This window comes from Cucurbita pepo, chromosome 3 (assembly GCF_057944985.1).
Source record: "Cucurbita pepo subsp. pepo isolate OVF chromosome 3, ASM5794498v1, whole genome shotgun sequence".
Classification (NCBI taxonomy): Eukaryota; Viridiplantae; Streptophyta; class Magnoliopsida; order Cucurbitales; family Cucurbitaceae; genus Cucurbita; species Cucurbita pepo.
The window spans coordinates 18,249,717-18,276,141 of NC_141800.1; the positions used below are offsets into that span (position 1 = coordinate 18,249,717).

The 26,425-nt window shown below is 35.2% G+C and overlaps 5 protein-coding genes across 11 annotated transcripts; 1 reads left to right on the plus strand and 4 right to left on the minus strand.

The window, feature by feature from the left end:
* Positions 1-77: 77 nt before the first annotated feature.
* On the minus strand, positions 78-5,432 carry LOC111790239 (U11/U12 small nuclear ribonucleoprotein). 3 transcript variants are annotated; one of them, XM_023671093.2, is made up of 9 exons: positions 5,019-5,427; positions 4,775-4,931; positions 4,316-4,661; positions 4,144-4,227; positions 3,423-3,488; positions 3,249-3,321; positions 1,460-1,848; positions 762-802; positions 78-479 (listed from the first exon to the last, which is right to left on the minus strand). In XM_023671093.2, exons 2-9 carry the CDS (start codon positions 4,927-4,929, stop codon positions 401-403), a joined length of 1,233 nt encoding a protein of 410 aa, XP_023526861.1. In that variant the 5' UTR covers positions 4,930-4,931; positions 5,019-5,427; the 3' UTR covers positions 78-400. The 3 variants fall into 3 exon arrangements, with proteins under 3 accessions (XP_023526861.1, XP_023526863.1, XP_086978527.1); XM_023671095.2 differs by having other exon boundaries at positions 4,316-4,646; positions 4,775-5,413; XM_087122401.1 differs by lacking the exon at positions 78-479 and having other exon boundaries at positions 758-802; positions 4,775-5,432.
* A 1,031-nt stretch (positions 5,433-6,463) lies between these two features.
* Positions 6,464-10,296, minus strand: ABIL1 (ABI-1-like 1). 2 transcript variants are annotated; one of them, XM_023671101.2, is made up of 9 exons: positions 9,934-10,296; positions 9,070-9,152; positions 8,580-8,730; positions 8,402-8,501; positions 8,187-8,279; positions 7,904-7,988; positions 7,745-7,797; positions 7,516-7,622; positions 6,464-7,034 (listed from the first exon to the last, which is right to left on the minus strand). In XM_023671101.2, the coding sequence occupies exons 1-9, from the start codon at positions 10,024-10,026 to the stop codon at positions 6,876-6,878; spliced, it is 924 nt and encodes a 307-aa protein (XP_023526869.2). In that variant the 5' UTR covers positions 10,027-10,296; the 3' UTR covers positions 6,464-6,875. The 2 variants fall into 2 exon arrangements, with proteins under 2 accessions (XP_023526869.2, XP_023526870.2); XM_023671102.2 differs by lacking the exon at positions 9,934-10,296 and adding an exon at positions 9,338-9,919.
* Positions 10,297-12,344: 2,048 nt separating this feature from the next.
* On the minus strand, positions 12,345-17,391 carry LOC111790240 (basic endochitinase). 4 transcript variants are annotated; one of them, XM_023671098.2, is made up of 6 exons: positions 17,251-17,391; positions 16,920-17,004; positions 16,143-16,223; positions 15,559-15,641; positions 13,135-13,835; positions 12,345-12,879 (listed from the first exon to the last, which is right to left on the minus strand). In XM_023671098.2, the coding sequence occupies exons 5-6, from the start codon at positions 13,611-13,613 to the stop codon at positions 12,429-12,431; spliced, it is 930 nt and encodes a 309-aa protein (XP_023526866.2). In that variant the 5' UTR covers positions 13,614-13,835; positions 15,559-15,641; positions 16,143-16,223; positions 16,920-17,004; positions 17,251-17,391; the 3' UTR covers positions 12,345-12,428. The 4 variants fall into 4 exon arrangements, with proteins under 4 accessions (XP_023526866.2, XP_023526868.2, XP_086978959.1 ...); XM_023671100.2 differs by having other exon boundaries at positions 15,726-16,223; XM_087122833.1 differs by having other exon boundaries at positions 13,135-15,641.
* Positions 17,392-18,227: 836 nt separating this feature from the next.
* On the minus strand, positions 18,228-19,593 carry LOC111791353 (hevamine-A). Its single transcript, XM_023672647.2, has one exon. The coding sequence runs from the start codon at positions 19,404-19,406 to the stop codon at positions 18,351-18,353; it is 1,056 nt and encodes a 351-aa protein (XP_023528415.2). The 5' UTR covers positions 19,407-19,593; the 3' UTR covers positions 18,228-18,350.
* A 2,115-nt stretch (positions 19,594-21,708) lies between these two features.
* Positions 21,709-25,974, plus strand: LOC111791270 (mitochondrial adenine nucleotide transporter ADNT1). Its single transcript, XM_023672546.2, has 8 exons — positions 21,709-22,058; positions 22,516-22,564; positions 22,711-22,874; positions 23,457-23,494; positions 23,626-23,738; positions 23,894-24,007; positions 24,546-24,890; positions 25,585-25,974. Exons 1-8 carry the CDS (start codon positions 21,901-21,903, stop codon positions 25,666-25,668), a joined length of 1,065 nt encoding a protein of 354 aa, XP_023528314.1. The 5' UTR covers positions 21,709-21,900; the 3' UTR covers positions 25,669-25,974.
* The last annotated feature ends 451 nt before the right edge of the window (positions 25,975-26,425 follow it).

Here is a 26,425-nt window from a genome sequence, read left to right on the forward strand (position 1 = left end):
ATCCTAACAGCCACCTTAACTTTTTGAATAAAAATTTTCCATTTTAATTAGTCATATTCTGAAGCATGGGAGGAGAATGGCATAAACAAATGAGGATGTTTCCTTTGAATCGTTGCTACACATAATCATAGAACAACGTACAGATGCTTGAAAAAAATATTCACACAATGTGATTGATGTAAATTTTGAAATCTGCACTACTCCAGTAACCACAAGATAAAAAATGAAGATACTTCCGAGTTTCTCACTCTTTCTCACTCATACATCCAACGGTTCAAAACTACTAGTCACATTGTAGCAGCCTCCCTAAATAATTTTCATTTGATACGCACTTGCGACCCATACCGATCAGTAGCAACATCTTTCGGGAAACCATTTCAGAACATATGTTTGCATGGTTTCATTTTGGTCGAACCAAATATGCTGCCCATATTTCATCGGCTGGTGGTGGTGGTTGAACCCAATGTCCTGGTATTCGGCTGCACAAAATTTCGTAGGGGCATTCAATTAACAAACTCTCCCACCCTCCGGGCTATAAATACACTATAAGAAACTGTAGAGATATGAGGTTTATAGAACTAGCACACTCGAGTAGCTATTACAGCGAGGTGTAAATTACTAGTTAGAATGGTGGTGTTTGTTATAAATCTGTGATGTATTCATGGAAGTTCAAAATCAATAGCGAGGTGTTAATTACATCCATCAGATCACTGATTTTCGAGTGGTAACTTATCAAAACTAGAGTAAGAATCGGATCTTACCTTCCTCCAGGCCTTATAAATGCATCCCATGATCTTCTTACCTGCACACAAAGAGGTAAGGGTGTTATTGGTTCCTTTGGAGACTGACGCAAGGGAATGTTCTTCAGTATCACAATAACTCTTGACTAGAACAACACAGTTATCAGATTTTCTGTATGTCGATGGTGATGAATGCGGGGGGGGGGCAGGGGGGTGTTCTGAATCAGAATTTTGTACTTTTGAGTTAGCTTCAAGCCTATGTTTAGTATGTAGAAGGTTAAATTTACTCATATCATACCACAAATTTGTTAATAAAGCTATTGTAATAGTCTAATCCCGCCGCTAGTAAATATTGTCCGCTTTAGAGAGAGGTTTCTACAATCTTATAAGGAATGCTTTGTTCCCCTCTCCGACCGATGTGGCATCTCACAATCCACTCCTTTGGAGGTCAGCGTCGTCGCTGGCACACCGCCCAGTGTCTGGCTCTGATACCATTATTTTCGGCATATTTGTACGACTAAAGAAATCTATGTTTCCCAAAAACTGATCAAACTATACCTTTCTTCTGAAAAATGCTCGGGAAGAAACAATGAGAAACACCGACTCCCAAACTCACCCTTAGACATAACATCAAAATATGCACCAACTGCATGCATTTCATGAGCTATGCCACAAGATTCTGCAATAAGTGAAAAGCGCAGAAATATTACTACAATTACCTCAATTAACGTGCCCATATCGGTGTTACTTCCATAATAATAATGATAGAATTCCATCGGTAAGTTGGCCGCATAGTCATAAGCTCTTCCAAAACCTTGTACTTCTCCAAACTGTTTCCCAGGCTCTTTATTAGTGCTAGTGTTGGAGACCTTATCATCTACACTCGCAGCTCTTTGATCATTTCTTTCTTCAGACCTCTCTGTAGCACTATCTGGATCCCTTGATTCAGGGTTATAACTCGGAATAGTCTTCCTAGACACTTCTGCAGTAGCAATGGCATCCTTCGCAGCATCCGTATCCGCTGCAGCTAGGGCTTGGCGTTCCTCTTCCTCAACTGCAGCTCGAACCTTCTCGAGAAACTTATCATCCTCCTCAGGAAGGAAATGACCTGGACAAATATATTGCCAGCCACTACGATCATTAGGCTATAACCAAACTCAAGTGTCAAAATTCTCTTTGCTCAGAGGATTCAAAAGTATATACACGGTTGTATACAGAGATGCAAAGTACTCATATCTCCACATAAAGGGCCATTTTATAATACAGAAGGTAATGAGAACTCACATCAGCAATCTTTTTTCTTTTTTTTTTTTGTAATAAAAAAAATTATTTGCATCGACATATTGAAAAGTTGGGAAAAAAAAATTGTTCCAAAGAACAAACTAAAGCTTAAATCTCGAAGTACACTACATATCATCTAAGAAAACCAAACATACCCTTCTCCTCCACGTAACTTCCCATTTACAACATCATTCCTATCCTTAAGAGAGTCCCACTTCAATAACCACCTCAGCTGGAATATACATGCTTCTATATAGTCAAGTAAATTAATTGTTTCTGTAGCGCGAAGGAGGAAACCTCCATAACTGTTCCTAAATTTCTTCAAGGTTTCGTAGTTATACAATAACTCTGGTAGACGTCTTAGATCAATCCACCCTCCATAACAAGGCTTCTAAAATGACCAACCAATCATTGTGGAAAGTAATCTCAATTATGTTTTTTCACTCAGCGGTAGATAACTTCTTTACATTTTCCTTTCACTTAACAGCCTCCTCCAAAAATTTTCGTCCTCCCCTCCTGACGCCTTCCACCCTTTCACGTTACTCTTCAAGTGATTCCTGCTAACACTATCAAAAAACATCTTTTCTTGACAACGCAAGACTAACTCAAGAGTTAAGACACCGCGACCTTTCCTTGAGGCTGAAAGTTTGATTCCTAACCTCATCTTTAATTGAATCATGCTACCTCCCCTTCAGGAATAAAAAGACTTAGAGTTACCTTAAAATGAATCAATCTAACAAATCTCTAGCACACTCTTCTATTGATTGTTTTCTTCATCAAAATAGTATAAGATCACACCTTGTTAGCTTGAAAAATATGTTATTTATAGGATTTTCAAGAGACTTTGTAGGATCTTCTTAGTCCAAAATGTTGATAACCCAATTGGATAAGGAATCAAAGCTAAAAATTACTCTCATTCCTCAATCTTCACTCTCCCTCCATATTTTTTTCATCAAAGGAAATTCTAAATGATTTAGTTTCAACTTTGACAATCCTAGAAGGGAGTACCACCTAAATCCTTTTTCTTGACTTCAGCTTCCATACTCTCTCTCATCACTTATTCAATCTTCAATGAAATCACAAGATAGCGAGTTCAGCCATTCAAGAATCTAAGTACATTTCACTAGCTAGATAGCATACTGCTAAAACAGCAAAACAAAACATCTGCACGTCAAGAAGGATATATAACAATGTAGTTATAAAGGAAGAACACGAAAGAGGTTGAACCTTGTTTCTTCAATTTTTGGATCCTGATGGAGCGCAATTCTTGCAACTTTTCCACTATGAGTGCTAGTTCAAGCTACATGGTATACAAAATTAGCAAGAAGTTCATAAGAGGAAGGAAAAGAAGGCAGCAAGAACATTTTAATAGAACTGGTAATTATCTCGATTGATTCTCACCTCAGAATCTAGCTTCTTTTTCTCCTCTTTTGCTTTAATTCTTGCAATTTCTTTCATCTTCTCCACCTAAAACCCATTCACCAATTTTATTGTATGAATGAATTTATTGCTCGTCAACAATTAAAACTATTCTGTCAATGCATTATGCCAATGTTTTCTAGTCGCAAGACAATCAAATGCACCATAGTAATCAAGTCAAAGCATGAGAAAAAAAAACTTTGAAAAATGTTAACAGCTGTTGATATATTAATATCGGAGGCAAATAACCTAAATGTTCATGGGATGAGAAGAATATAGAATTAATATGAACATGAGGGCTGACATCCATTAAAAGCAGAGCTAGTTTCAATATTTAAAACAAATACGGAACAAAAATACATAGGGTTTATGATCAAATAGGCCCATAAATGAGTTGGATCAACATATTTATAGACACTCCATTCTGTATTGTACTTTGATATCCTTGTGGCCACTCATTCTGAATTTGAAATAGAAAAAAGCATAATGCTTCTTCATCTAGTAACAAAACTATCTACCAATACCTATTGTTATAAATGAACATAAATGAATGAATAAATAATACCCTGAATGTTTCTATATGTCTAGAATAAAATTCAGATTACAAAGGAACTCGCTTATCCAACCTAAAAAAGAAGCCAAAACAAAAAATCTCAGTGTTGAGTGAGAGAATAGAAACAAACATCAGTGGATATTCCAGCACCTTACGTTTTGCAATGTCCTTGGCAATCTCCCTGGCCCTCCATTCATCAGCCTCCCGATCAACTTGGTCAAAACTTTCACGTTCCTAAGATTTCACAATAAAAGGCTCAAAAGAAGTAAGATTAGGGTAAATATGTAAGATAATTTTGGATAAAAAATTGCCTAAATACTACCTTTGCAAGTGATTCAGCAATGCGCTTCCTCTTTCTCTTTCTCCACTGCTTGTTTCTCTTGGCCTTCGATAATTTAGTAGATAACTTAACTGCTTCCCGGAGACTCGATTCATCAGTATCGATCCTCAATGGATGAAGCTGCTCTCTTAACCTTTTCATCAAAGCAGCCGCAACTTCGACTGAACGCGATTCTTGCAACTCCAAACTAATCCTTTTATCTTCCAAGTAATCAGAAAATTCACCAATAGAAGAATCATAAGGCAGATTATCTGCACTCTGCTCGGATGATTTGCCCTCTTTGATTATCGTCAACACTTCAAGCTCTTTCTGCCTATCAATATTTATACTTCAATGACAATTTAGGACGAGCGTTTTTGAGAACTACAATACAATAGCAGGAAAAAAAAAAAGGACATCAATTGGGACGAAGTATTCCAAAAACTACGAACAAACACATACATTGACTTGGCGAGATCAAGACTATCTTGCAAATCCCTTAAACGATCGCGCACATTCAGATTGTCCCAGAAAGATGAACAAGACGGCGGCTGATTCGGTGGCGGCATCAGGAACCTCGGAGGTTGAGCCGCAAACTGATGCGGAACTGGATTCATTGCTGCTGGAGGCAATAGTCAATGAAAAACAAATTAAGAAAAAACCTGTCAACCAGATTAGGACAAGTTATGTGAAGAAGGAAGTAAACCGATGCTCTTTCGAATTTTCTCTGCAACTTGCGAAGCTTCGGCCTTCAGCTCGTAACTATATATGTTAAAGCCTCGCGAAAGGACGAGGGAAAAAAAACAAACAAAGGATAATGGTCAGAAATTATACGGATTACCTAAAAAAATATGTATGAATTGGGCTTATAAATTAACACCGCGGTCCATATACTTGGGCTTTATTCTTTAGTGGGCTTTGTTCTTTAGTGGGCTTGGGCTTTGTTTTGAGATTCCATGTGAAGTTACGGTTTTACCCTTATTGTTAACAATTAACCCAAAGTCAAACGTCTCTTTTCATGATTTAGAGGACTTTCGATAGACTCAGGGTTTATTATTTCCGAATTGAGTTGGATGATTATATTGCAAGGTTAATTAGGAGTCGTCTACCATTTTAAATAAGATTTTAATCCTTATCTTATTCAGATTTTAATCCTTATCTTATTCAGGGGTCAGTTTTTACTCAAAATTCTAGTAAAATTCACCTCACAGATCTTTTTCATCATAACTAAGTTTTAAGCTTGATTATTACTCTTATTACGTTAAGTCACATATCCTTTTCACCATAACTAAGTTTTAAGCTTGATTATTACTCTTATTACGTTACATCACAAATCCTTTTCACCATCACTAAGTTTTAATAAGTTTTAAGCTTGATTAAAGTGACTTGCAAAAATTTAAATAAATTTATAAAGACAATAATTTAAACTTAAAAGGTCGTGAACTCAAACAAAAGAAGAATTCAAGAATCCATCCACTTGAAAGCATCATTCCATCGTTACTAACAGCCTGGTGCGTTTAAGTCTCAATCATATTGTTCCAAATATTCTTTAAAAAGAATTTATAAATAAATAAAAAACAATTTAAACATTAATTATTAATAAAATTCACATTGACATAAGATTCCCCTCCTAATCATGGGGGATAAATCCACACAAAATTCCTTGGATAAAGATAGGTTGTGGAAACCCCTATAAATAAACCTAATTATAAGGAATGACAAATTGGCATGCCTAAAAAAGTTGAGAAATCATACTCATACGCAAGCTTATCTCAAAATTATTTTGAATCTCACGCAATAATAAATAATATAAATCAAATATCTTATAGCAAAGGAAACCACATGGAAAATAGGAATAAATAATCAACATAATAGAAGTCCAAATCCCGTGTGCATAGAAGAAAGATACTAATTTTTCATTGTAAATATAAAATTACAATCATGTGATGCCAATTTTGGATTCAATTGCTCCCTACCCTTCTTTTCTTCTGAAATATAAAAATATGCAAGCACGATTGTGAGACTCAAGCTCGTGATCGGTAAACCATGTTTGCACACACATGTTTCATGCTATAGGTTTATTGATCCTATCACGAACACAAACCAACTCAACCCAAACTACAAATCAAATATCCTAAGAAAGTTGTCAAGTTTCTAGGTAAGTCTTCTAATTCTTGACCTGTAGTTTTTTATTCCATTCCATGGTGACCAGATTTTCTACTGTAGAATGAAAATCTTCCATATAATCATTACATAATTGTTTCTCTAAAGACCATTGGACTTCATCGCCACGATGAGACCAGGGTTGTGAAGGTAACCAATCAATTAGCCACAAAATACCAATTCAGAAAATGAACCGTCCAAAGAACCAAACCTATCAATTATGCTATCAAGCAGGAATTGACGGATAGACACCGTTGACTACCATCTTCCCTAAATCCTTATTACTTTTATGCACATAAAAGAGAATAAAATGGACAGAGATCGGAGGAAGATACAATACACGTAGAATTTGCGCCATGACAGTTGAGGTTATTGCTGGTAATTTTTGTCGAAGAAGAATTCACGAGACCGAACCTGCCTTCAGTTTTGGCGTTTTCTGTTTTACAAAGAAAGCGGATAGCACACTTTTGCTGCGAGCAGGAACGTGTACTCTTTCTTGTCGATTTGGAGCATCAAATGACCTGAATGCTGTCAAATGCTTGGAACCCTCGAACGCTTCCTGTAAAAGATAGGCTGTGAGATTTGACATTTTTCTACAAACATCAAGACAGATAGAAAGGAACTAGAGGAAAGCAATTAATGCAGTCAGGGATAAGAAAGGATAAAAATTCCTGAAATCACGGCGGCCTATTAGAAGACCAGCATTCGTCATCTCAAGCAACCAATGGTATCCACAAGAATACATGTCCCTACGCATGCTAAACAAAATATGCAAATGTGATAACCACATAAGACAGGAACTGTTCTTATTTTATCAAGCAATGGTATAAAAAGTGATTTCACGTTAAGTTATCCAAACAAAATGGACCTAAAACAACTATTCCATTACAGAGATGAATAAATGGATCATCACAAAACGATGGAAAGCCTGAAGAAAACAATCCAACGACACCCTGTAGAAAGGCTTATCGCTCCTAATTATCATGCATGAGACCAGAAGAAAATTGGGAGTGCCTGTACTCTAATCAATTTTAACCTACCCTGTGTGTACCACCTAGCGTTTGCAAAATTGCACTTGAAGCAGGAAATCCATTTGACGGCTGAATGTGACCAGCTGGATATTTCGGTCGGATGGTAGCATCGTTATCTACAAGGTCATGGTTGACATTAAGGATTATCATTTCAAGACAACAAAAAAAAAAAAGGCATCCAATCACACAAATGCACCAGTTTTCAACATGGTAGTGCACCAGTTCTATTATTATATACCTATAAGATGGAAAATTCCAGAAGTTTTTTCTGCAATTTTTTGGTCCTCATTACTGCATAATCATTAAAAATAACGTCATAAGAAATTGCCAGATACAAAATATCAACAATTAAGGGGAATACACAGAATTGAAATCATGCAAGAAATTCTCTACTTACCAGTTTAAAGAATGTGTACCACCTTTCCTTGTTGACTTTGTCTCTGAGGCTAAATGCCATGAAAGTGTCTTCGATGCAGGAATGCCTAGAACGGAAATGAAAAATTGCTCACACCAAGACATTAGCAGAATGTTAAACTGACAACAGAAACTATAGTTCCTATAAATTTAAAAAATAAAGATAATATAAACTAAAAGAACAAAGTAGCAGCAATTTATAAATCAGGGTAACGAACTCATGTGAACAATAGATTAACTAAATATGTCAACCATAAACCAGATACCTGAGGGCTGAAGACGACCTCTTGCTTGAAAGGGTTGCTGCCTAGCATCGGTTTGTATATGTGGACTAAAATGTACCTTCTTGCTGACAGAATCTAGTTGGAGTAAACAAAATGTGATGGAAAAGGTCAGGGGGGAGAGAGAGAGGGTGAAGTTAAAATTCACTTGGTACCATAATAGCTAGATGAGATAACAGAAGGATGGCTGATACTCTTACTTGGTAATATATAATGCTTATGATGTCTTGGGATCAATGCCAGCAGCTGCTGCTGCCTGAGGCCTTCTTTGCTCGTATAGGTTTGACATGTAAGCAGTTGCTAAAATAAAAACAGACTTCATTTTTCATTTGATATCATTAGCTTAACTTCCCAATAAGACATTAGCAAGATATGCACCTGATTTAGACAAGAGACTTTAAGCTCCATGGTTGATACATCTGATGTTTGCTGCTCGAGAAGCTCTGTCAACTTGTAAGCCACTGTACCAAGGTGATCGACAGCATTAACAAGGGCCCGAACAGCGTAGTCCTTTAGGTTGTCCACCACCCTGTGGCAATTTTTTGACATTGGTTACATGCCTATTTCTTTTGTGGTCTATTATACTTCCTAAGTTCTCATTACATGATATGTCAATTCCTCTTAACTAGCAATCTAACTAGTGGTTGAAAAGGGAAGCTCCCTGCCCCAAATTCCTCAAGCATGGAAGATCAGACCTACTTATATGTACGTTAACTCGTTCATACCAAATACCAATACAAAAGAAGAAGAAAAAAAATCCTATCACAGATTAACTTAGTAAATGATTAAAAAGTTTAATTGGCAAGCAGAAGTATGTCCACAATTGTATCATGAAATTACTGTCAAGAAGTGAACCAGAAAAGCTTACATTTGCTTCTGCTCACTGTGAAGATAGGTTTTCTCACAATATTCAGCAGCAGAGTACAGCTGAGGCCTCAAATTCTTCAATTCCTGAATGTAAGTATAAAGGTCCAAACAGTGTGATTCGCATATTTCTATAAAAGATGAAACTAAGAAAATCAAGTAATAGAAGGGAAAGCTATGAAGACAACAAATTTCAGCAAGGAAAAACAAAGATCTACAGTAGAAGTTAATCTTCTATCTCGAAAACCAGACCATCCTGACAGTGAACTAACTTTCTACAAAATTATCAGATGTTCCAGCCAATCTCGGTAGAAACATGGCTCTTCTCTCAGATTTTCCTGAATATAGTATGAGGACCGCAGACTCATCCGGAAACTATCACGTGAAGCAAAATTCCCCTTCCGCGCAGTGTTGCCAAACATCTAAAAAAATTCTGCCGTATCATGCCTAAACACGACAAATCTAGACTGCACTTCACTGTTTAAACACTTCGAAATAAAATCATTCCGTCCAAGTAGGAACATCGAGACAAATTAATCCAAAACTCGTTGCTCGGATTAAAATTCAAATGAATTTCCTAAATCCTTCAAAAATCCTCACAGCCTTGTGTTCCGGAAAAATCAATCACCTCAACAATTAGAGCATCCAAATTCAGAAAAAGTCAACCAACCACAACTAGTAAAGCCAGACAAAGCAAATCAAGAAAAAACAGAAAATCAAAATTCCTAGAATAAAAAAGAACAAGTAACCAAAAGGAAACCACAAAAGTCCCCAAGCGAAACACGCAAGCGAAAAGAGTTCAAAAAGAGAGAGAATCAGATCCGAAACACAAATCAAGGAAGAAGAGCAAGAAGTTGGAGGACGAAACCTGCAAGGCTTTAACAAAGCTCTTGCTCCGCTCCATGGAAGCCTCGTCGAAAGTCATGGCAGGATTGTCCGGTCTGAGTTGATCCAACTCCATTTCTTGATGGAAATCAAGGAATTAGAGAGAAGAAAGCAATGAAGGGCCAGAGAAATCAAGGAATGTTCCCTGAAACTGATGGTGTAGCTGCAAAACAGAGACAGGAAATTTGGCTTTAGTGGCTTCGCCGTTCGGTGGGAGAGAGAGCGCGAAGTGAGTGAGAGAGAAGCAAAGCCGGGAAGGGGAGTGGGATTCTTTTGGAGTTAATTGCAAGCTAAAACGACACGGAGACGGTGGGAGAGAGAAAGGAGAAACAGAGGCGCGTAATTATTTAATGTGGAGGTGGGAATTTATTTATATATTCAGGTAGTTGGTACCCCATCGCAATAGAATAAAACGGTGACGTTTTAACATTTTTATTTTTATTATTTAAACGGTAGGCCTGGATTTATTTTCTTATTTTTATATTTTATTTTTTTTAATTAAATTACAGGTTTAGTTTTCAAAAATAATCTTTAATGATTTTGATTAATTGGAACGAAACATTTACTAGAAAGACATGGAAATCTCTCTCTAGTCGACGCGTAAAAATTATGAGGCTGACGGCGGGCTAAACTAACACCTCAAGCTCACCACTAGTAGATATTGTATGTTATCGGTTGTTACATAGCAGACACCAAACGGTGTGTGAGCGAGGACGTTAAATCTCCAACGGAGGTGGTTGGAGAGAGAAATGAAACTAGAATAACCTTCCTTGAAAGGGTGTGAAAACCTCTCCCTTGTAAATGCGTTTGAAAAACATGAGGCTAACGACGATGCATAACATGTCAAAGCAAACAATATTTGTTATCCGTGGGAACACGTTTGAAAACCTAGATCTATGATTCAAATACCTCACCTCCCGTGTTGGACTAGGAAAAAAAGGTTTTTCATCAAAACATAGTCATTAGCTCGACGGGACAAAATGTGTTATAATTAATGTGTACCATTTTTGACATTAATTTATTGAAATGGAATAGACTTTATGCATAAAAATAATAATGAAGAATTATATGAAATGTGGAAGAAGTTTGTGTTTTGAAGGTAAAGAGGGTAATGATTTGGATTGGGAATAATGAGCTTATAAGTTTTAAAGCAATCATAGTACAATGGATATGACCCTGATGCCTAATAATCAAACAATTCTTTTCGCTATACATTTCTGTTTTCATTTGTTTATAATTTTATTTCAGGAAAAGAATAAACTTTGCAAATAAATATCATATAATCATTTTATACAAGGTACCTTTTCAATATAAACAAATATATATATATACTTTTTTAATCATATTTTACTTTAATTATTTTAAAATAAATTAACGTTCAATAATTTAATATACTCGATATTACAATATTCGATCATTTTTAATTTCTTAAAAAAAATTATTTAATGTGAACTTATATTACTCGAAGAAGAAAATTGTAACGATAATTAAACGTATTAAATCATATCAAAATAAGAAGAAAAAAAAACTTTATATTGGTTGATTTCTAAGTCAATTTCGTAAATTACTCGATATATTTGTCATAGTCATAGACTTGTTTAGTAGCGTTGTGATATAATGGGTAGGTGGGGATGTGTTTTCCATATTTATCTCGATAAAAGATTCTTGTTACGTTCACATTCTATTTGTCACTTTAGAGAATTAAGGTCACTAGAATCGAATTTCTAAAAAAAAAAAATTAAAAAAAAAGTAAAATATGTTTTTTTTTTATCTATCACACCTCAAATATCGTAATAATTTAATACAATATTTGAAATAGAAGATCCTAATTTATTAACTTATTTGTCTATAATATTATTTTTAATAATATTTAGAGTATTAATTGGGTTTTTTTTTTTTTTTTTTTTTTTTTTTTATAATTTTGACTTCCAATAAGTATATTATTTTTAAAAATCATTTTTTAAAAAATCTAAAAGATAGTTTTTTTTTTCTGTTGTTGTGTAATATGGTAATTCATGAACTTCCAATTTTTCTGCCCTACAAGGTCGTATTGTCACACTCATAATTCATAAAAGTCATTAAATGTATGGTCTTCTCCTTCATTCAATGCTTTTTCTTTCCCAAAATAATAATAGTTTTTTTTCACTTCAGAATTCGAGCATGAACCTAAGAAATTGGAACCATCAATTATTAAAAAATAAAACTATAATTTACATGAATTTAGTTACTTGATTTATACTAATTATATTAATTAATAACAATTGAAATCAAGCAACTTGTATAAATTCAATCAACGATAATTGTTGGATAAAAAAAATTAATGGTTTAAATTAATTATCTTTAGTTAAACCAAATTTAAATCGTTAATTAACTTGTACTCATTAACAACTGAAGTAAATGCCAATCAATTTAACTTATTCATTAATCAACTTTTAATGCTCTAACCAAACTAAAAGAGAACAACAATATCTTGAGATTTCAAACCCTACCGCTGATTAAAGAGCTATAGTTCGTTTGAACATCATTCGACAAGTCGAAAAGCATAACGCCGCCGTAGCTAGCGGATCTTTTAACAAATGGTAGCACGTCCCTTATCAGCACCGCCGGCGTCACGTACCCATCGCCGGCTTCTTCAGACGCCGGAATTCCCACGTAAAATTTTCTTGCCGGAATTGAATGTATCCACTGCATCCACGACCTCCGGAACCCAGATGGATCGCCGGAATTGTACTGGCATTGTCTGTCGTTGAAAAATCTAATCCAAACATAGTCGAAAAGTCCGGTGTAAAGCGATTTGGTTAAGTAATTGTCGGGAAAGCGGCACCCTGGAGCCGCCGTAAGGTATACTTTCCGACCCCATTGCCGGCCGTAGTCGTGTAGCCTCCGAGCAAGTAGAGTGTAGTAGGGAGAGAATTCCCCGCGCTCAATCCTGATATTACAAAATTAAATGGGCTATATAATTGGAGAGAATAAAATAAATTGTTGGTTAAAAATATTTTCTAAGCATTTTTTTTTTTTTTTTTTTGTAACATTTTAGAATTTTAAGTATATTTATTAACCAATAATATTTTCAACTGGAAATACTCTATTATCTTTAATTTGGAATTTTAATTAAATGTAAAAGCTTTGCGGAAAAAAAAACAAGCGAGGGTTTTCAATAGAAATCTACGAAAGTTCAACACACCTGAAATCCACGCCGTCCAATGGTGCATAACCGAATGGCCGTAGTGAAGTGGAGTGGCCGTGGAGGAAGTTATTCCATATGTAGTCGGCCAGGTCTAGAGCCTCGGCGCCAGAGGAGAGGGAGTAGTTTCCATGAGGGCCGCCGATGGATAGCATGACTTTAACGCCGTCGTTATGGCAGTTGACGATACCAGCACTCACATTCCAGCAGCCGTTGCAGATGGGGCTGCAGTGGCGCGTTAGGTTTACTTGCGGCAGCTGACCGTTGCCAAACGTGGAGAGGAACCCTATATTGACGACTTTAAACTTCCCCGTGGCACAGGCGGCGGTCAGCCGCCCCTCTCTTATGTTCTGGCCCCAATAGGTCGCAATTCCGCCGCCAATGCCGCCACGGCCAGCAGTTGCTTCAGAATAACAGCCCAGGAAGACGAGAATTATGAGAAGAGAGCAGGCAAATGAAGAAGAAAATTGAATTTCCATATTGGAAATGTTAGAAATATCTAAGGCTTGATGTGAGAATTAGTTAGTGGTTGATTCGGTATTTATGGACAGAATTTGATTGTCACGGTAGGTTTTCACGGTCAATTAAAACATACATTTTCTATTATTATTATATGGATTTCAGAGTCAACTCGGAAAAGTCCAAAAGGTAAACGGTGGGCTTCTGCTGCATTAGTGCCGGTCAAACAGGTTGACAATTATCTATGGAAAATAAAAAAAAGAATTAAAAGATTAAAAGGAAAAAAGAAAAGTGGGATTGAAAATTGTAGAGAAAATGTGAAATGACATGAAAAGCCTATATTGTTAATTGTCTAAGAAGTCAACGTTTAGTTGTTAGGTTGAAGTGCTGCGTGTTAATCCTAGATTTTAGTCATTGATCTCTTAATTGTTAGTCCTAAAAGATAACTCAAAGATTAAAAAAATAAAAGAATCCAAACCATTGATTTAGCTGACATTTCAGTCAACTCATAACAATATTCCATTTCTAGAGAAACATATCATATTGATTTTGCTTTTCTTTTTCTTTTAAATTGAAATTATATCCTACAGCTCCCTCCACTCCATATATGATAGTCAACGATATAGGCTTACAAACTGAATATGATATGGAAGCTTCTATTCTCTGATTTGAAAATATTGATATCAAGCTTAATAATAAAAACCTCTACACTTAAGGCCTAATACAGATGGGAAAACATATCTATGTTATTTTCTAATACGAATATAAATACCCTTATCCAAATGATGGGCCACTAATGTTGGTTTGGGCAAAAAATTTCAACAATAATAAGCATCATCTTTTTTTCCCCTTATTCCTCCTCCTATATCTCCTTTTATACATAAAAATATGTATATTTTATTTTCTATTCCTACCTAACGAAAAAAAAACTTATATCCAAGTAGAAATCAAATATTTGTTATTAAATAAATTATTTAAATCATTTTTTAAACTAATAACTAACAAAAATAAGAATCTACATTCATGTTTATCTAAGTTCCTAATGCTTACTAAAGGTACAACAAACCTTATTATAAATACAATATTGCTTTCTTTAAAAAAAAAAAAATAATCTAGAGAACCTTGTACCTCAAATACTAATATTAACCATGTTAAACCCATATCTTCTTTACTAATATTAACATAAACTTATACCTCAAATACTAATATTTATATAACTAAAATATTTTTGTATAAAATAATGTTTTTTTGACCATTTACTTTTGGTCATTTCTCCCCTCCTTACTCTTTTATCCTTCCTCCTCTTCATTTGCCCCTTTCTCCTTCCTTTTTACTCTTCATTTCCCTTTTCTCCCCTTCATTATTCCTCCCCATTTTTTTATTGACTAACAAAAGTAAAATTCCACATTAAACGTTTATCCCAATTCCTAGTGCTAACATAAATGTACATTCTTTTACCTTACTATAAACACAATATTTTCATTAAAAAAGAAATAATTTGTACAATATTTTGACCATATATTAACACAAAAAAAAAAAAGTAAATAAATAAAAATAATAATAAAACTGGTTAAACCTATATCTTATTTTTTCCCTTGTTCATTCTTTTTTTCTTTCCTTTTCCTCCTCCTATATCTTATTTTTCTATACTAACATAACTAGAAAATTTATATCCTACCTTTTTTATAAAATAGATAATTTAGAACGGTAAATTAAAAAAAAAAAAAAAAAATCTATTAATCCTATGTCTTATTTCCTAATACTAACATAAATACAAACTTTATTTCTCAAATCCTAATCCTATTATAATTAGCATATTTTCTTTATAAAAATAATAACTTTGCTTCTAACCCTAAATCCTTTAATCATAACTAGTATTTATATTGTTACAAAATAATACCTTAAAGTTCTTCAAAATATCAGTATGTCAATAATATTTCTAGAGAGGGAAAAAAAAGTGCATACCGTTCACCGGAGAGCCGTGGCTGGAAAGAAGGGGTTACCGTAAAATCCTATGGCCGGAAAGGCCATATTCTACTTTCTTGTTTCTAAAAAAGTGAAATAATGATGAGATTATCAGATTCCATAACTACTGAAAGAAAGGAAGGCAAAAATCCAAAAACAACGTTAACCGTTCAAGCCTCGGCCGCCGTAAGAAGCGTTCAAGATGCCGCCGGAAAATGAAGAATGCGGAACAATGTTGAAGAAGCCCCGTTAGACGAACGGATGAAAGGAAAAAGGGGGGGGGGGGGGGGGGAGTGGAAGTAATAAAACTATCTGTTCGAAGAACGGGAATGGATTATTCGTCATTTTGGGCATTCAGAGAGAAAAGGAACGGTAAAAGAAAGCGGAGGGAAATACTGAAAATGTGAGAGGGAAAACTTAAACTCTTCCAAGGATTAAACAGGCCGAGTGAATTGCAATCAGTAGAACTCAGGTATTGAAAGAGTTCATTCAATAAATTTATGGATTCTGTCTCCCGCAACTGACCTCATTGTAGTATGCATTAATCGATGGGGTCGATAACATAGTCAGCACAAACAACTCACCAGAACTTGGCACCGATCTGGTTCCCCACATTGGCCTCGTTGGATGCGAAGAATTTCACTCATTTTCACAAGAAATGGGAACTGAAAATTGAAAACCAGAGATAACAGGTCTCGAAATGAATCGGATTAGGCAAAGAATTTGAGTTGTTTAAACATGTCAGGGATCGTGGATCTTCTATCAATATCAAATTGTGCACATTTTATTTTCAATAGCTTTAGAAATGGAGTTGCATTCTATATGTTCATGTATAGCAAAACAAACAATAACATAGTATCTTGCAACAAACGCTTCTAATGACTAAGAATTGCACAAAAGTGATAAGCTAATGGGCTAAGAAATAACATCAATATCAAATTCAAATTGCGCACGGACTTGTTACTAAGCAGCGTCAACAATCAGGTAAAAACAGAAAAGAGATCACAAATAACAATATTTTCTAATTCCCCCCTCATTTAGTTCGATTTCCTGCGTAAGATTGTTGAAATTTTAGGTTGTTTCTATTTTTAACTTTCATATCTTATCACATCACATTTCATTAAATCAAATATTTTCTCAACTACCAAACAGGGCTCTCGAGTTCCATTTTCACATCAGAGTAATTTGACAAGCATCTGAGAAGAACGGGAATAATCTCTTGCAATTCGAAAAACTTCATCTGTCTATAACCAGAAGCTACTTGCGTTCTTGATATTGTTGAAACCTCTTAGGTATGTTAACAGCGATTTTAATTCCAAGGAAAAAAAAAATGTTAAAGAAGAAAAGAGAAAGAAACGGACCCAAACGATGAGCATGTCCCGCTTCCTAGCAATCTCGAGGGCATCAAACACTCTTGATAGTACAGCGAACATAGATCGTTGAAATCTAAGAACAAAACAGCATTGTCGATGTCAAGAGAGATAATTAGCAAGAAAATAACAAAAACACCATCCGCCATTGAAGAAAGAAAATTAGCATTGTCGATGACTAGAAGAACGCAGTGTGATTCCAGCGATTCGCAGTGGCAAAAAAAGCACCGTCCGTCATTGAAAAACACAGATTGCCGAATTCATGAAGCCGCGGCGGAGAGAATGAATAAGGGAAAAGAAAGGGAGGTGATCTATAACTCACAATAATCAATCATATCCGCTTTTGTTGTTCGTTTGGCCATCAAAGGAAAGGGAACCATATCTTGAACAATCGATCATCGGTGGTTCGGTCTTCAGCGAAAACGGAAGTCCATCCTCTGCCGAAAGGAACGAACGATCAAAGAAATCGAGAGAGAATCGGGCAAAGAGAGAGCCAGGCCTGGAGGGAAAGTACCGAAAGTGAAAACGAAAATGCCTGAAATCGCGCGGGTTTGACATTTAAGGTTAATTTAATGAATTTCTTAATTTTGAAATTTATATTTATTTTTAAACTTTTAAAAATTACAAATTAACTTTAGAGTATATCATTTTTATTATTGAGAATAAACAAAATAGCATAAAAGCCGAAAATCATATCATAAATAATGTAATTGGTAATCATGTAGGTTTGCTAATATAAATTAGGTTGAAATTGTACATTACACAAGGAACACAACGACCCACGGTAAATTCGAAGGAGGCAGTTCACCTTATACTATGTAATATGGGGGCTAATTAGATCGCCCGGGACTATACGATAAAACTCTTCTTAAAGTGGACGCAATGGCTGACAGGATCACCTGAGAATGTACTATCAACCTCTACTCAAAAGTGGATTGTACTAGCAGCTCGAGGCCAAAAGAGGCATAGGGAGGAAGCCTCAACGATAATAATTTATTGATTTCTTCTTCTTGAATTCTTTGTTAACTAAACGAGGTCGAAACGCCTCACTTATTTATATGTACAGTGAAAAAAATAATATTGTAGTGTTGATATTTGAGTTTTTAGAAATTATATCTTCGGGTTATATTTTTATTTATAAAATATTATTTAATTTATTACTAGGTTAATTGTCCATTAATTTTTTTTTAAATGAATATTTTTAATATATATAAAGTTGGAGAAAAACAAGTGAACCCAACTCCCGCGAAAAAATAAATGGAAAGTAAAAAAAGAATTAACAATTATGTAAATGGATGAGATTATTTACATTATTTCGTTATGCGGTAAAATTTAAATAGTTACAGGTAAAGTTTAGAGATGAATTATTGTTTTAGGAAAGGCTATTTAATTTGCCGATTGGTATGAGACTTTTTCTAGTTTCTAGATAATCACGCAAGATCCTCTGCAACTTCTAAACCCTCGTTGACCACCATAGCTATTGCCCATGGGAAACACCGCCATTTCATTCGCCGATTGCGACTCCGCCCCAACTGATCCACACACTTTTGGGTTAATCTCCGAACTATACCCTTCTTTAAGATCTTCAGATGACAAAATCACGCCGCCAAAGTTCGAACTCTGTTGAAGCTCCGGCAAGACTTCAGTTCTGAACACATCGGGGCGTATATATCCCACCCCTTCCGCCATTGGAGCCGCTAGCATTTTCACAAACACCTTGCCTGCACGAAATGTCTTCCACATGTTCCAACTTTTCCAGAACCCATCCAGCCGGTCATTGAGGTACTGGCAAACCAGATTATCCCCGTAGAATTGGACTGAAATATAGTCGAAAATCCCTGGTTGTGGAATCGAATGAGCACTCGAATCCAGAGACGAACATTGCGGAGCGGCGGACAAGTAAAATTTCCTCCCCTGTTTTTCGTATAATTTCCCCAGCTCTTCGCCGAGTTTGCTCCAATTGTCCCAGGAGCTTCTATCGTTGGTAATGTCGACGCCGTCGAATACGGCGTCGTTCAATGGACGGGAATTTGATTGGCCGCCGAGGAAATTGTCCCATAGGTAGGTGGAGAAGTTCGTGGCCTCGGTGAAATTGTTCAGATTGTATTTACCGTCTCCGCCCCCGATGGAGAGCATAATTTTGATGCCCAAGGCTTGACAAGACTTGATTTGTTGGCTGAATTTAGTGCAGCCGTCGCCGGTGGTTGGATTGCAGTAGGCGGTTAAATTGATCTCGGGAGTTTGGGCGTTGCCAATTGAAACGAGGAAACCTATGTTGATGGTCTGGTAATTGGCAGAGTTGCAGGCGTCGAGAAGGCTGTTTAGGTCCAAATCAACTCCGACCTCCAGACCACGGAGGCCGGTGGCGGTGGAGACGGCGATGAGTGAGAAACAAAGGAGAAATAGAAGAAGAGCGTGGAATTGGAAGGATGCCATCTGAGGGAAGAACAAGGATGCCATCTGCTCTGTTTCGTTCATTTCTTTACATGCTTAGGACTCCTTCCGACATTGACTGGTCAACGGGGAGTTCCAGAGTTGAATTGGTAATTTTGGACATTAAATTACCTTTTGTCCAATCCTCCTGTGAATTTCAAGTTTGTTATATATAAATAACTGAGTTTAGTGATTTTTTTTATCATAAAATGAAATATCTTTAATTTTTTAATATTATCATTAATGAGTTGGCCATATGTACCCAATAATCTTAATTTGATTATGAATTTTTTATTTTTGATAATAAAATTTAACATTTTTTTAAAGTTTAATTTAAATAGATATATTTTATCGATATATATATACACACTTCGAGATCAGAGATAGGATAACAAATTCTTTGTTGGCTTGTGACATTTGTATCCTCATAAAAGAGGTTCGTGAAAAAACTTTAAATTGTCTATATAATTTTATACATTACCATCCATAAGATCACTTAACTTAAAAAAAAAAAATTAAATACATTAGGGATATATGGTCGGAACTAACTTATAAGTTAAAACGCTAATATATAGATAGATATATATATAACTTGACTTTTATTTATTTTAAATCCTTCGATATCAAAATGTTACATTTTTGCCTTTTATTTTTAAATATTCTCTATATTTCAAATATTACAATATATTCTTATTCGATCATTAGTATTAACATCTAATAATTGCTTAAAAATTATTAAAACAATTACATTAATTTATCATGTCATTAAAACTAAAATTTAAAATCTCATCACAATTATTTTATTTTAATTAATTGAAATTAAAGTAAAAAAAAAAAATAGTTATAGTAAAGGCTGGAGTACAAATATAAAATATTAAATCACGAGAACAAAATCAAAATTGAAGAGATCGTAAAACCAAATATAAATTAAACTCAAAATTTTATACATTAATTAGGTTTATTATTATTTTGAAGGGGGCCATGCGAATTAAAAATAATAATAAATTATGATGTGTTGTGCACTGTCGACCCTTCGCGCCTTGAACGGCTACTCCCTCCTACTTTATTTGGAAAATGGAAGGCATCAACCAGGGGAGATAGCGACTAAAGGAACAACCCCTTTAGCCATTTTTATGATCCAAATTTAATAAACAAGTCAATTATATTCAAAACATTTAATTTTTCTTTATAGTATTGTATTTCATTTAATTTTTTAAACACAATAGAGATTAATAAAATTCTTTTAATATAAGTCTCATAAAAATTCTAAATTAAAATCCTCGAGGAGAAGAGAAGATAAAAAAACGTTAAATGAAAAATCTCACATATCACTAAATTATGTAGAAGTAATCCAACTCTCTACGTCTTCTTTTTTTAGTAATTAAAAATCACATCAACATTAGTCTTAAGCATCCGAGTTTGTTGAACATAATACCATATAAGGTTAGTGTTCATATGTAATTACACCCCAATTTGAATTTTCAATCTAAATACAAACATCTAATTAATAATAATAATAATACTAAAAAAAGTATAAAAATATAATCACCAATTATCCAAACACATGACTACTTAAATGATTAAAGAAAATGTCTGTTCATAAGTATTAGACATTCTACAAATAAGAAAATTTATCAATTTAATAAGTTACCATAAAAAGTCAAAATATTATTGGCCATTTAAATTGGTAACTTGTTTTATTTTCTCTGTAAATTTTATAAACGACAATTGAGTGTAAGTTCTAACATAAATTAATGAATAAAATATTAATTATCATATTATCATCTTATATATCTATATCCATCGAGAAGAATTATTATTATTATTTTTTAAATTAATATAAATTAATATAAAATTTTAATAATGTATAAAATTAAAAATTGCGACAAAATAAATGTTTTAAAATATATAAAATAAAAATAAAAAAGGTAAAAGTGTATTAATTTATCCATTGAATAAAAGTTTTCAACTAAAATGGTATTTAAATTTAAATTCAAAAAATGGTTAATTAAGCGTAAAAACGTCCACTAATTTCTTCTATTATACGGTTTTTAAATTGGAAAATCGAAATATAGAATCTGATTTTCTTACACTGACGGTGGAATCTATTGGGTGAGATGTTGACGATACGATGTTCCTTCCCACACCAGAATATCCCTCAAAATGCCACGTGTCATCTTCGTTATGACGAGCACACCGATTTCGCTATTTACAGGAGTAAATCTAGTGGCTGAAAATTCATCTTAATCCAAAACAAACCGAACGACCATAGACGCCGTTAATCAACAGCAAATAAACGGCGTTAGTTAACGGTCGTTGTTTCGAGGTCTCAAAAAAGTTCATGACTTCGCAACAGCAGCAGCCGCAACGCCACCCTTCCCTCTCCCCGACTGACACTGGCGAAAGAGAGAGACGCAAAAACCTTCCTCTCTGATATTCACCGGGATCTTTGTCCGGAGGCTGAGATCAGGCTTCCAGTTGCGGCGACTTAGTGTTTCGGTGAGCCTTGCCTTCGTTTTCAGCATCGCTGATTTATTTTATGGCTTCGGAGGACGTCAAACGAAGCGAATCGGCTGTTTCTACCATCGTAAACCTGGCAGAGGAGGCGAAGCTTGCGAGAGAAGGCGTCAAAGCACCCAGTTATGCCATGCTTAGCATCTTCAAATCTCTTGTTGCTGGTGGAGTCGCCGGCGGAGTGTGAGTTCCATTTCCCCCCTGTAAACTACGACTTGTATCGATATAAATTTGGCTTTGAATGATTACAGGTTTTTTTACGTCCTTTTGGCTGCCTCTTAAAATTATAGGACGTATGATTAAGTTATAGCTTGTCGGTCGAGCATTTTTTGTGCTTGTTGATTTGGTTGTTCGTTTTAGAGTAGAAAATGTGGGAGAAAAGATTTTAAAAAAATAAATTTACACCGTCCAAGCTTGGAATTCGTAAATCAGACCGATCATTGAACTTTATGGCATGCCATTACTTTTGACCTGAGAAAGAAGGTTGTTAAATGTTCAATGCGTGCATCGTATAGGTTTTTCTATAATTTGACTTTGTCGCTTCTTTGTAGTCTTCGAAGTTACCAGTTTTTAAGAATTTCTCATCTGAGTTTACTTTTCCGTGAACCCATATTCTGAAACGTTTTTGTATCTTTTTCAGCTCTCGAACTGCTGTTGCCCCTTTGGAGCGATTGAAGATATTATTACAGGTTCGTCTGCTCTATTCATTAATTTTCTGCAACTGATCAATTGATCATTTTGTTAGCGTACGCACTACTCACGAGGTTTATGAGCATGGCCACAAAGTAGGATATGCATAGCTTCAACGTCTTATTTAGCTGCTTCTACAAAACAGGTCCAGAATCCTCATAGCATAAAATATAATGGAACAATACAAGGCTTGAAATACATTTGGAGAACTGAGGGCTTTCGAGGACTATTCAAAGGCAATGGTACTAATTGTGCTCGTATAGTACCAAATTCAGCAGTAAAATTCTTCAGCTATGAACAAGCTTCTCGGTAAGCTTTAAGTCAATGTTCTGTAATGTGATCAACTTCAATTTTGCCTTCAGAAATGATTGGCTTTAGTGTTTTAAGTTAAATTTGATCAACATGTTGGAGGATGCTGAATTTTTATGATTGACATTGTTAAATTTACTGATTTGTTGATTGCACTGACATGACCTCGTGGTGAGACAAGTTGGCTGTTGTCTTATCTTGGAAATGCGTGGTAGAAATTACCTTTTGTTATTAGGAACCCAGGAAGTGTAGTAATTGATCACCGGATATCAGTACTAGGTTTCTTCTGACAAATAGGATTGTTGGTTGAAGTTTTTAGTAGAGATTGATCCAATAGAGTACTAAGGATCTTTCAACACAGTGCGTCATTTAGGAATAGAGTTACTAGAAAAATCTAATTGCTGAACGGGGGAAGATGACAAAAATATGATATTGATTTGAAAAACAGTTCATACTTATTGGTAATCTTACTAGTGTGCCAATTAGGGAACATTTGATACGTTTTGAATACACCCCTTAAATCCCTTAATTTTCTCTTTAGTATTTGCTAAATTGCTGATTTTTGTTCTTTTCTATTGACAGGGGAATACTGTACGCTTACAGGGAACAGACTGGTAACCGTAAGTTCATTTTGGCCTCCCTTTATCACTTTTGTTATATTATAATTATGAAAGATCACAAGAGTTGCTGCTCCCTCCCCTCCTCATCCTGCACAAATCTCAATCTAAGCCTTTTTGTTTTATTTTTGCAGAAGATGCTCAACTCACTCCTCTTCTACGTCTTGGTGCTGGAGCTTGTGCTGGAATTATTGCCATGTCAGCAACTTACCCTATGGACATGGTGCGAGGCAGATTAACCGTGCAGGTACTCATTCTCAATTCCTTGCCCTTTTCAAGTTCTTATTCAATGCCGATTATTTATAATCCTAGCTATGGCTTCACAACTTTATATTTTGTTTCATCTTGATATTCTTTTCATCAAACTGAAATTTCCTTCATTCGCCCTGAATTTGTTTTCAGACAGATAAGTCTCCTTACCAGTACAGAGGAATATTCCATGCTCTTTCAACGGTGCTTCGGGAAGAAGGTCCAAGGGCCTTGTACAAGGGCTGGCTTCCTTCTGTCATCGGAGTTGTAAGTTCATTTTATTTATCTTTTGCAATGTGCTGCCATTATAAGTATTTTTAAGGTGCGATCATGAGGTTCTTCCTTACTTTGATACTGGCAATGCTTAGTAGGTTCAATTGAGTGAAGCAAATTGCACTCAAAAGTGAAGGGGAAAAAATAAGTGATATTGCAAATGCAACAAGTATATTATAAGTAGGGTACTGGTTTCTTTTGTCTCTTGAAGTGTTATGTGTTTATTATAATCAGAAGTATAATAAATTTTCAGCGTGAGAATAATTGAAATGTAAAAAGGTATATATATATATTTTTAATATACTACCATTTCCATGTCCTTGACTTCAGAAAATAATCCATCATCATGTCTGTGCTTCTGTGTTGTAAACCTTCATTCCAAATGCTTTTACTAATGAGCAATTACTTCAAGTTTTATTTATCCAATTATTCACCTACTACTTCGTGCATGAAGGTTTACAATTAGGTACTAGAAGATACATGGTTTTTATACTTCGTGCATGAAGTTTAAGTAGCACATTTCATTTTGCAGATTCCATACGTGGGACTTAACTTTGCCGTGTATGAATCACTTAAAGATTGGTTAATTAAAAAGAGACCGTTCGGACTTGTTGAAGATTCAGAGCTTAGTGTGACAACACGCCTAGCATGTGGAGCTGCTGCTGGAACTGTAGGTCAAACTATTGCCTATCCTCTTGATGTCATTCGTAGAAGAATGCAGATGGTGGGCTGGAATAATGCTGCATCTGTAGTCACTGGTGATGGAAGAAGTAAGGCAGCCCTTGAATACACTGGCATGATCGATGCTTTTAGAAAAACAGTTCGTTATGAAGGCTTTAGGGCATTGTACAAGGGTTTGGTTCCCAACTCAGTGAAGGTTAGGCATGCTCTTACTCTGTCTCTGCTTGTTTATATTAATATGATGAAGTTGACTGATTGATATCTAATTCTGAATTTGGTGGGAGAATGAGCGATTCCGTATGCAAAGTTTCGGGGATCGATGAGGTCTCGGTGCATCGTATGGAAAATGGTTTTTAAAACTCTGTATAAATACTGTGTGATACCCTAACCTCTATTTTGAAGCTACTTCAATTACTAGTACCATGGTCGTGTGTTGATTTCTTTGAAAGTAGTTTTTGCTGTCAATTTTTATTTCATTTTTTTGGGAGAAAAAAAAAAAAAAACCCCGGGTGCTGGGACAGCTTAATCTCTGGTGTTCCACATGATTGTTGTTTGACCTCACACTCTGAGACATTGAGAAAATGTAGGAAGCTTAGGCATCTGTGTTCAATGGATAACTTTGATTTTGTTCTATCAGAATTTTTAAGATTGTTGTTGATGTTTATTATAAATGCTGCCTGTTCATATCCCATTTAGATTAGAAGCATTGAAAAATTGCATCCCCTCATGGCCCATTCTTTTGAAATTTTGGGGTTGTATTTTGTTTGTTTTAGACCGTTCCTGGCTCAAATTTGACGATTTCAATTATTACAAGTTGATTAATGATGACTTTAACAGTATTCCCTAAAACAAGGCTATTTTCTGATTCTGTTGCCTGCTGCCTTGTTCAGGTTGTCCCGTCGATCGCCATCGCATTTGTGTCGTACGAAATGGTGAAGGACGTTTTGGGAGTCGAGATTAGAATCTCAGACTGATTATTGGGCACTAACTTACATTTGTTGAACGGTTGAACGGTCTGCTATTTTTGTAGACAAGGGGCGATGGTAAACTAGGTTGTTTTGATTATCATCTCTCCAAGAACTAGTTTAAGGCAGTATTGGGTGTGTTTGTAATTTGCTTCCCTGATTTTAAATATCTTTCTACAAACTCGTGCTAGCATAAGCTTATCTTCTTATGCTATGTCAATAAATGTTTTGACGATAGAATAAGCACATTTGAATGCCTCCGTTAGTTCAGGAGAGCTGAGCTTTTATTGAATCTAGTATTCAGTTTTCGTGCTACTTTTTCACTCGTGCTCTCATGAGAATCGACTTTTTATTTGGAACGAGTGATACTTAAGATAATAAGTTTGCTCGAGCTAGTGGTCATAGGCGAGCTAGCTGAACTCTTCTTTAGAAGTGGTTTATATTCTTGGTCTCTTCCTTCTGCCTATTGTAAACTACTTTTTCTCTACTTTCATGAAATTTCTAGTTCAAATACTGTGTATTTTAACCTCCTTTGGTTTGATTATTATCATTAGTTGTATTTTCTGCAGTGTTGGTTATGTCATACTTTCATAGACAAGTATCAAGTTATTAAGGTCGATGTTGGGCAACTACTTTTGCCCAAAGAGATACTATTAGTCGAGCCTGCAACATCTGTTCTATAGGTTGTACAATTGAGTTCCAAAGATACTGTATCCTATTCCTCTTCAATGATTTGGAATTTTTACAGATATCAAAGCTATCCAAA

What these genes read in the sequence shown, in the direction of transcription:
- LOC111790239 (XM_023671093.2), bottom strand. Translation starts at nt 4,929, where the DNA reads ATGAATCCAGTTCCGCATCAGTTTGCGGCTCAACCTCCGAGGTTCCTG. An exon ending in TTGCTGAATCACTTGCAAAG is followed by an intron (nt 4,228 to 4,315) that starts GTAGTATTTAGG and finishes GTGAAATCTTAG; the next exon opens with GAACGTGAAAGTTTTGACCA. An exon ending in ATATGGGCACGTTAATTGAG is followed by an intron (nt 803 to 1,459) that starts GTAATTGTAGTA and finishes CTTTGTGTGCAG; the next exon opens with GTAAGAAGATCATGGGATGC.
- ABIL1 (XM_023671101.2), bottom strand. Translation starts at nt 10,026, where the DNA reads ATGGAGTTGGATCAACTCAGACCGGACAATCCTGCCATGACTTTCGAC. An exon ending in GCTTTGTTAAAGCCTTGCAG is followed by an intron (nt 9,153 to 9,933) that starts GTTTCGTCCTCC and finishes ACTTACATTCAG; the next exon opens with GAATTGAAGAATTTGAGGCC. An exon ending in GGTACACATTCTTTAAACTG is followed by an intron (nt 7,798 to 7,903) that starts GTAAGTAGAGAA and finishes ATGATTATGCAG; the next exon opens with TAATGAGGACCAAAAAATTG.
- LOC111790240 (XM_023671098.2), bottom strand. Translation starts at nt 13,613, where the DNA reads ATGGAAATTCAATTTTCTTCTTCATTTGCCTGCTCTCTTCTCATAATT. An exon ending in TTGGACGGCGTGGATTTCAG is followed by an intron (nt 12,880 to 13,134) that starts GTGTGTTGAACT and finishes TTGTAATATCAG; the next exon opens with GATTGAGCGCGGGGAATTCT.
- LOC111791353 (XM_023672647.2), bottom strand. Translation starts at nt 19,406, where the DNA reads ATGAACGAAACAGAGCAGATGGCATCCTTGTTCTTCCCTCAGATGGCA.
- LOC111791270 (XM_023672546.2), top strand. Translation starts at nt 21,901, where the DNA reads ATGGCTTCGGAGGACGTCAAACGAAGCGAATCGGCTGTTTCTACCATC. An exon ending in AGCTATGAACAAGCTTCTCG is followed by an intron (nt 22,875 to 23,456) that starts GTAAGCTTTAAG and finishes TTCTATTGACAG; the next exon opens with GGGAATACTGTACGCTTACA. An exon ending in CAGGGAACAGACTGGTAACC is followed by an intron (nt 23,495 to 23,625) that starts GTAAGTTCATTT and finishes TTATTTTTGCAG; the next exon opens with AAGATGCTCAACTCACTCCT.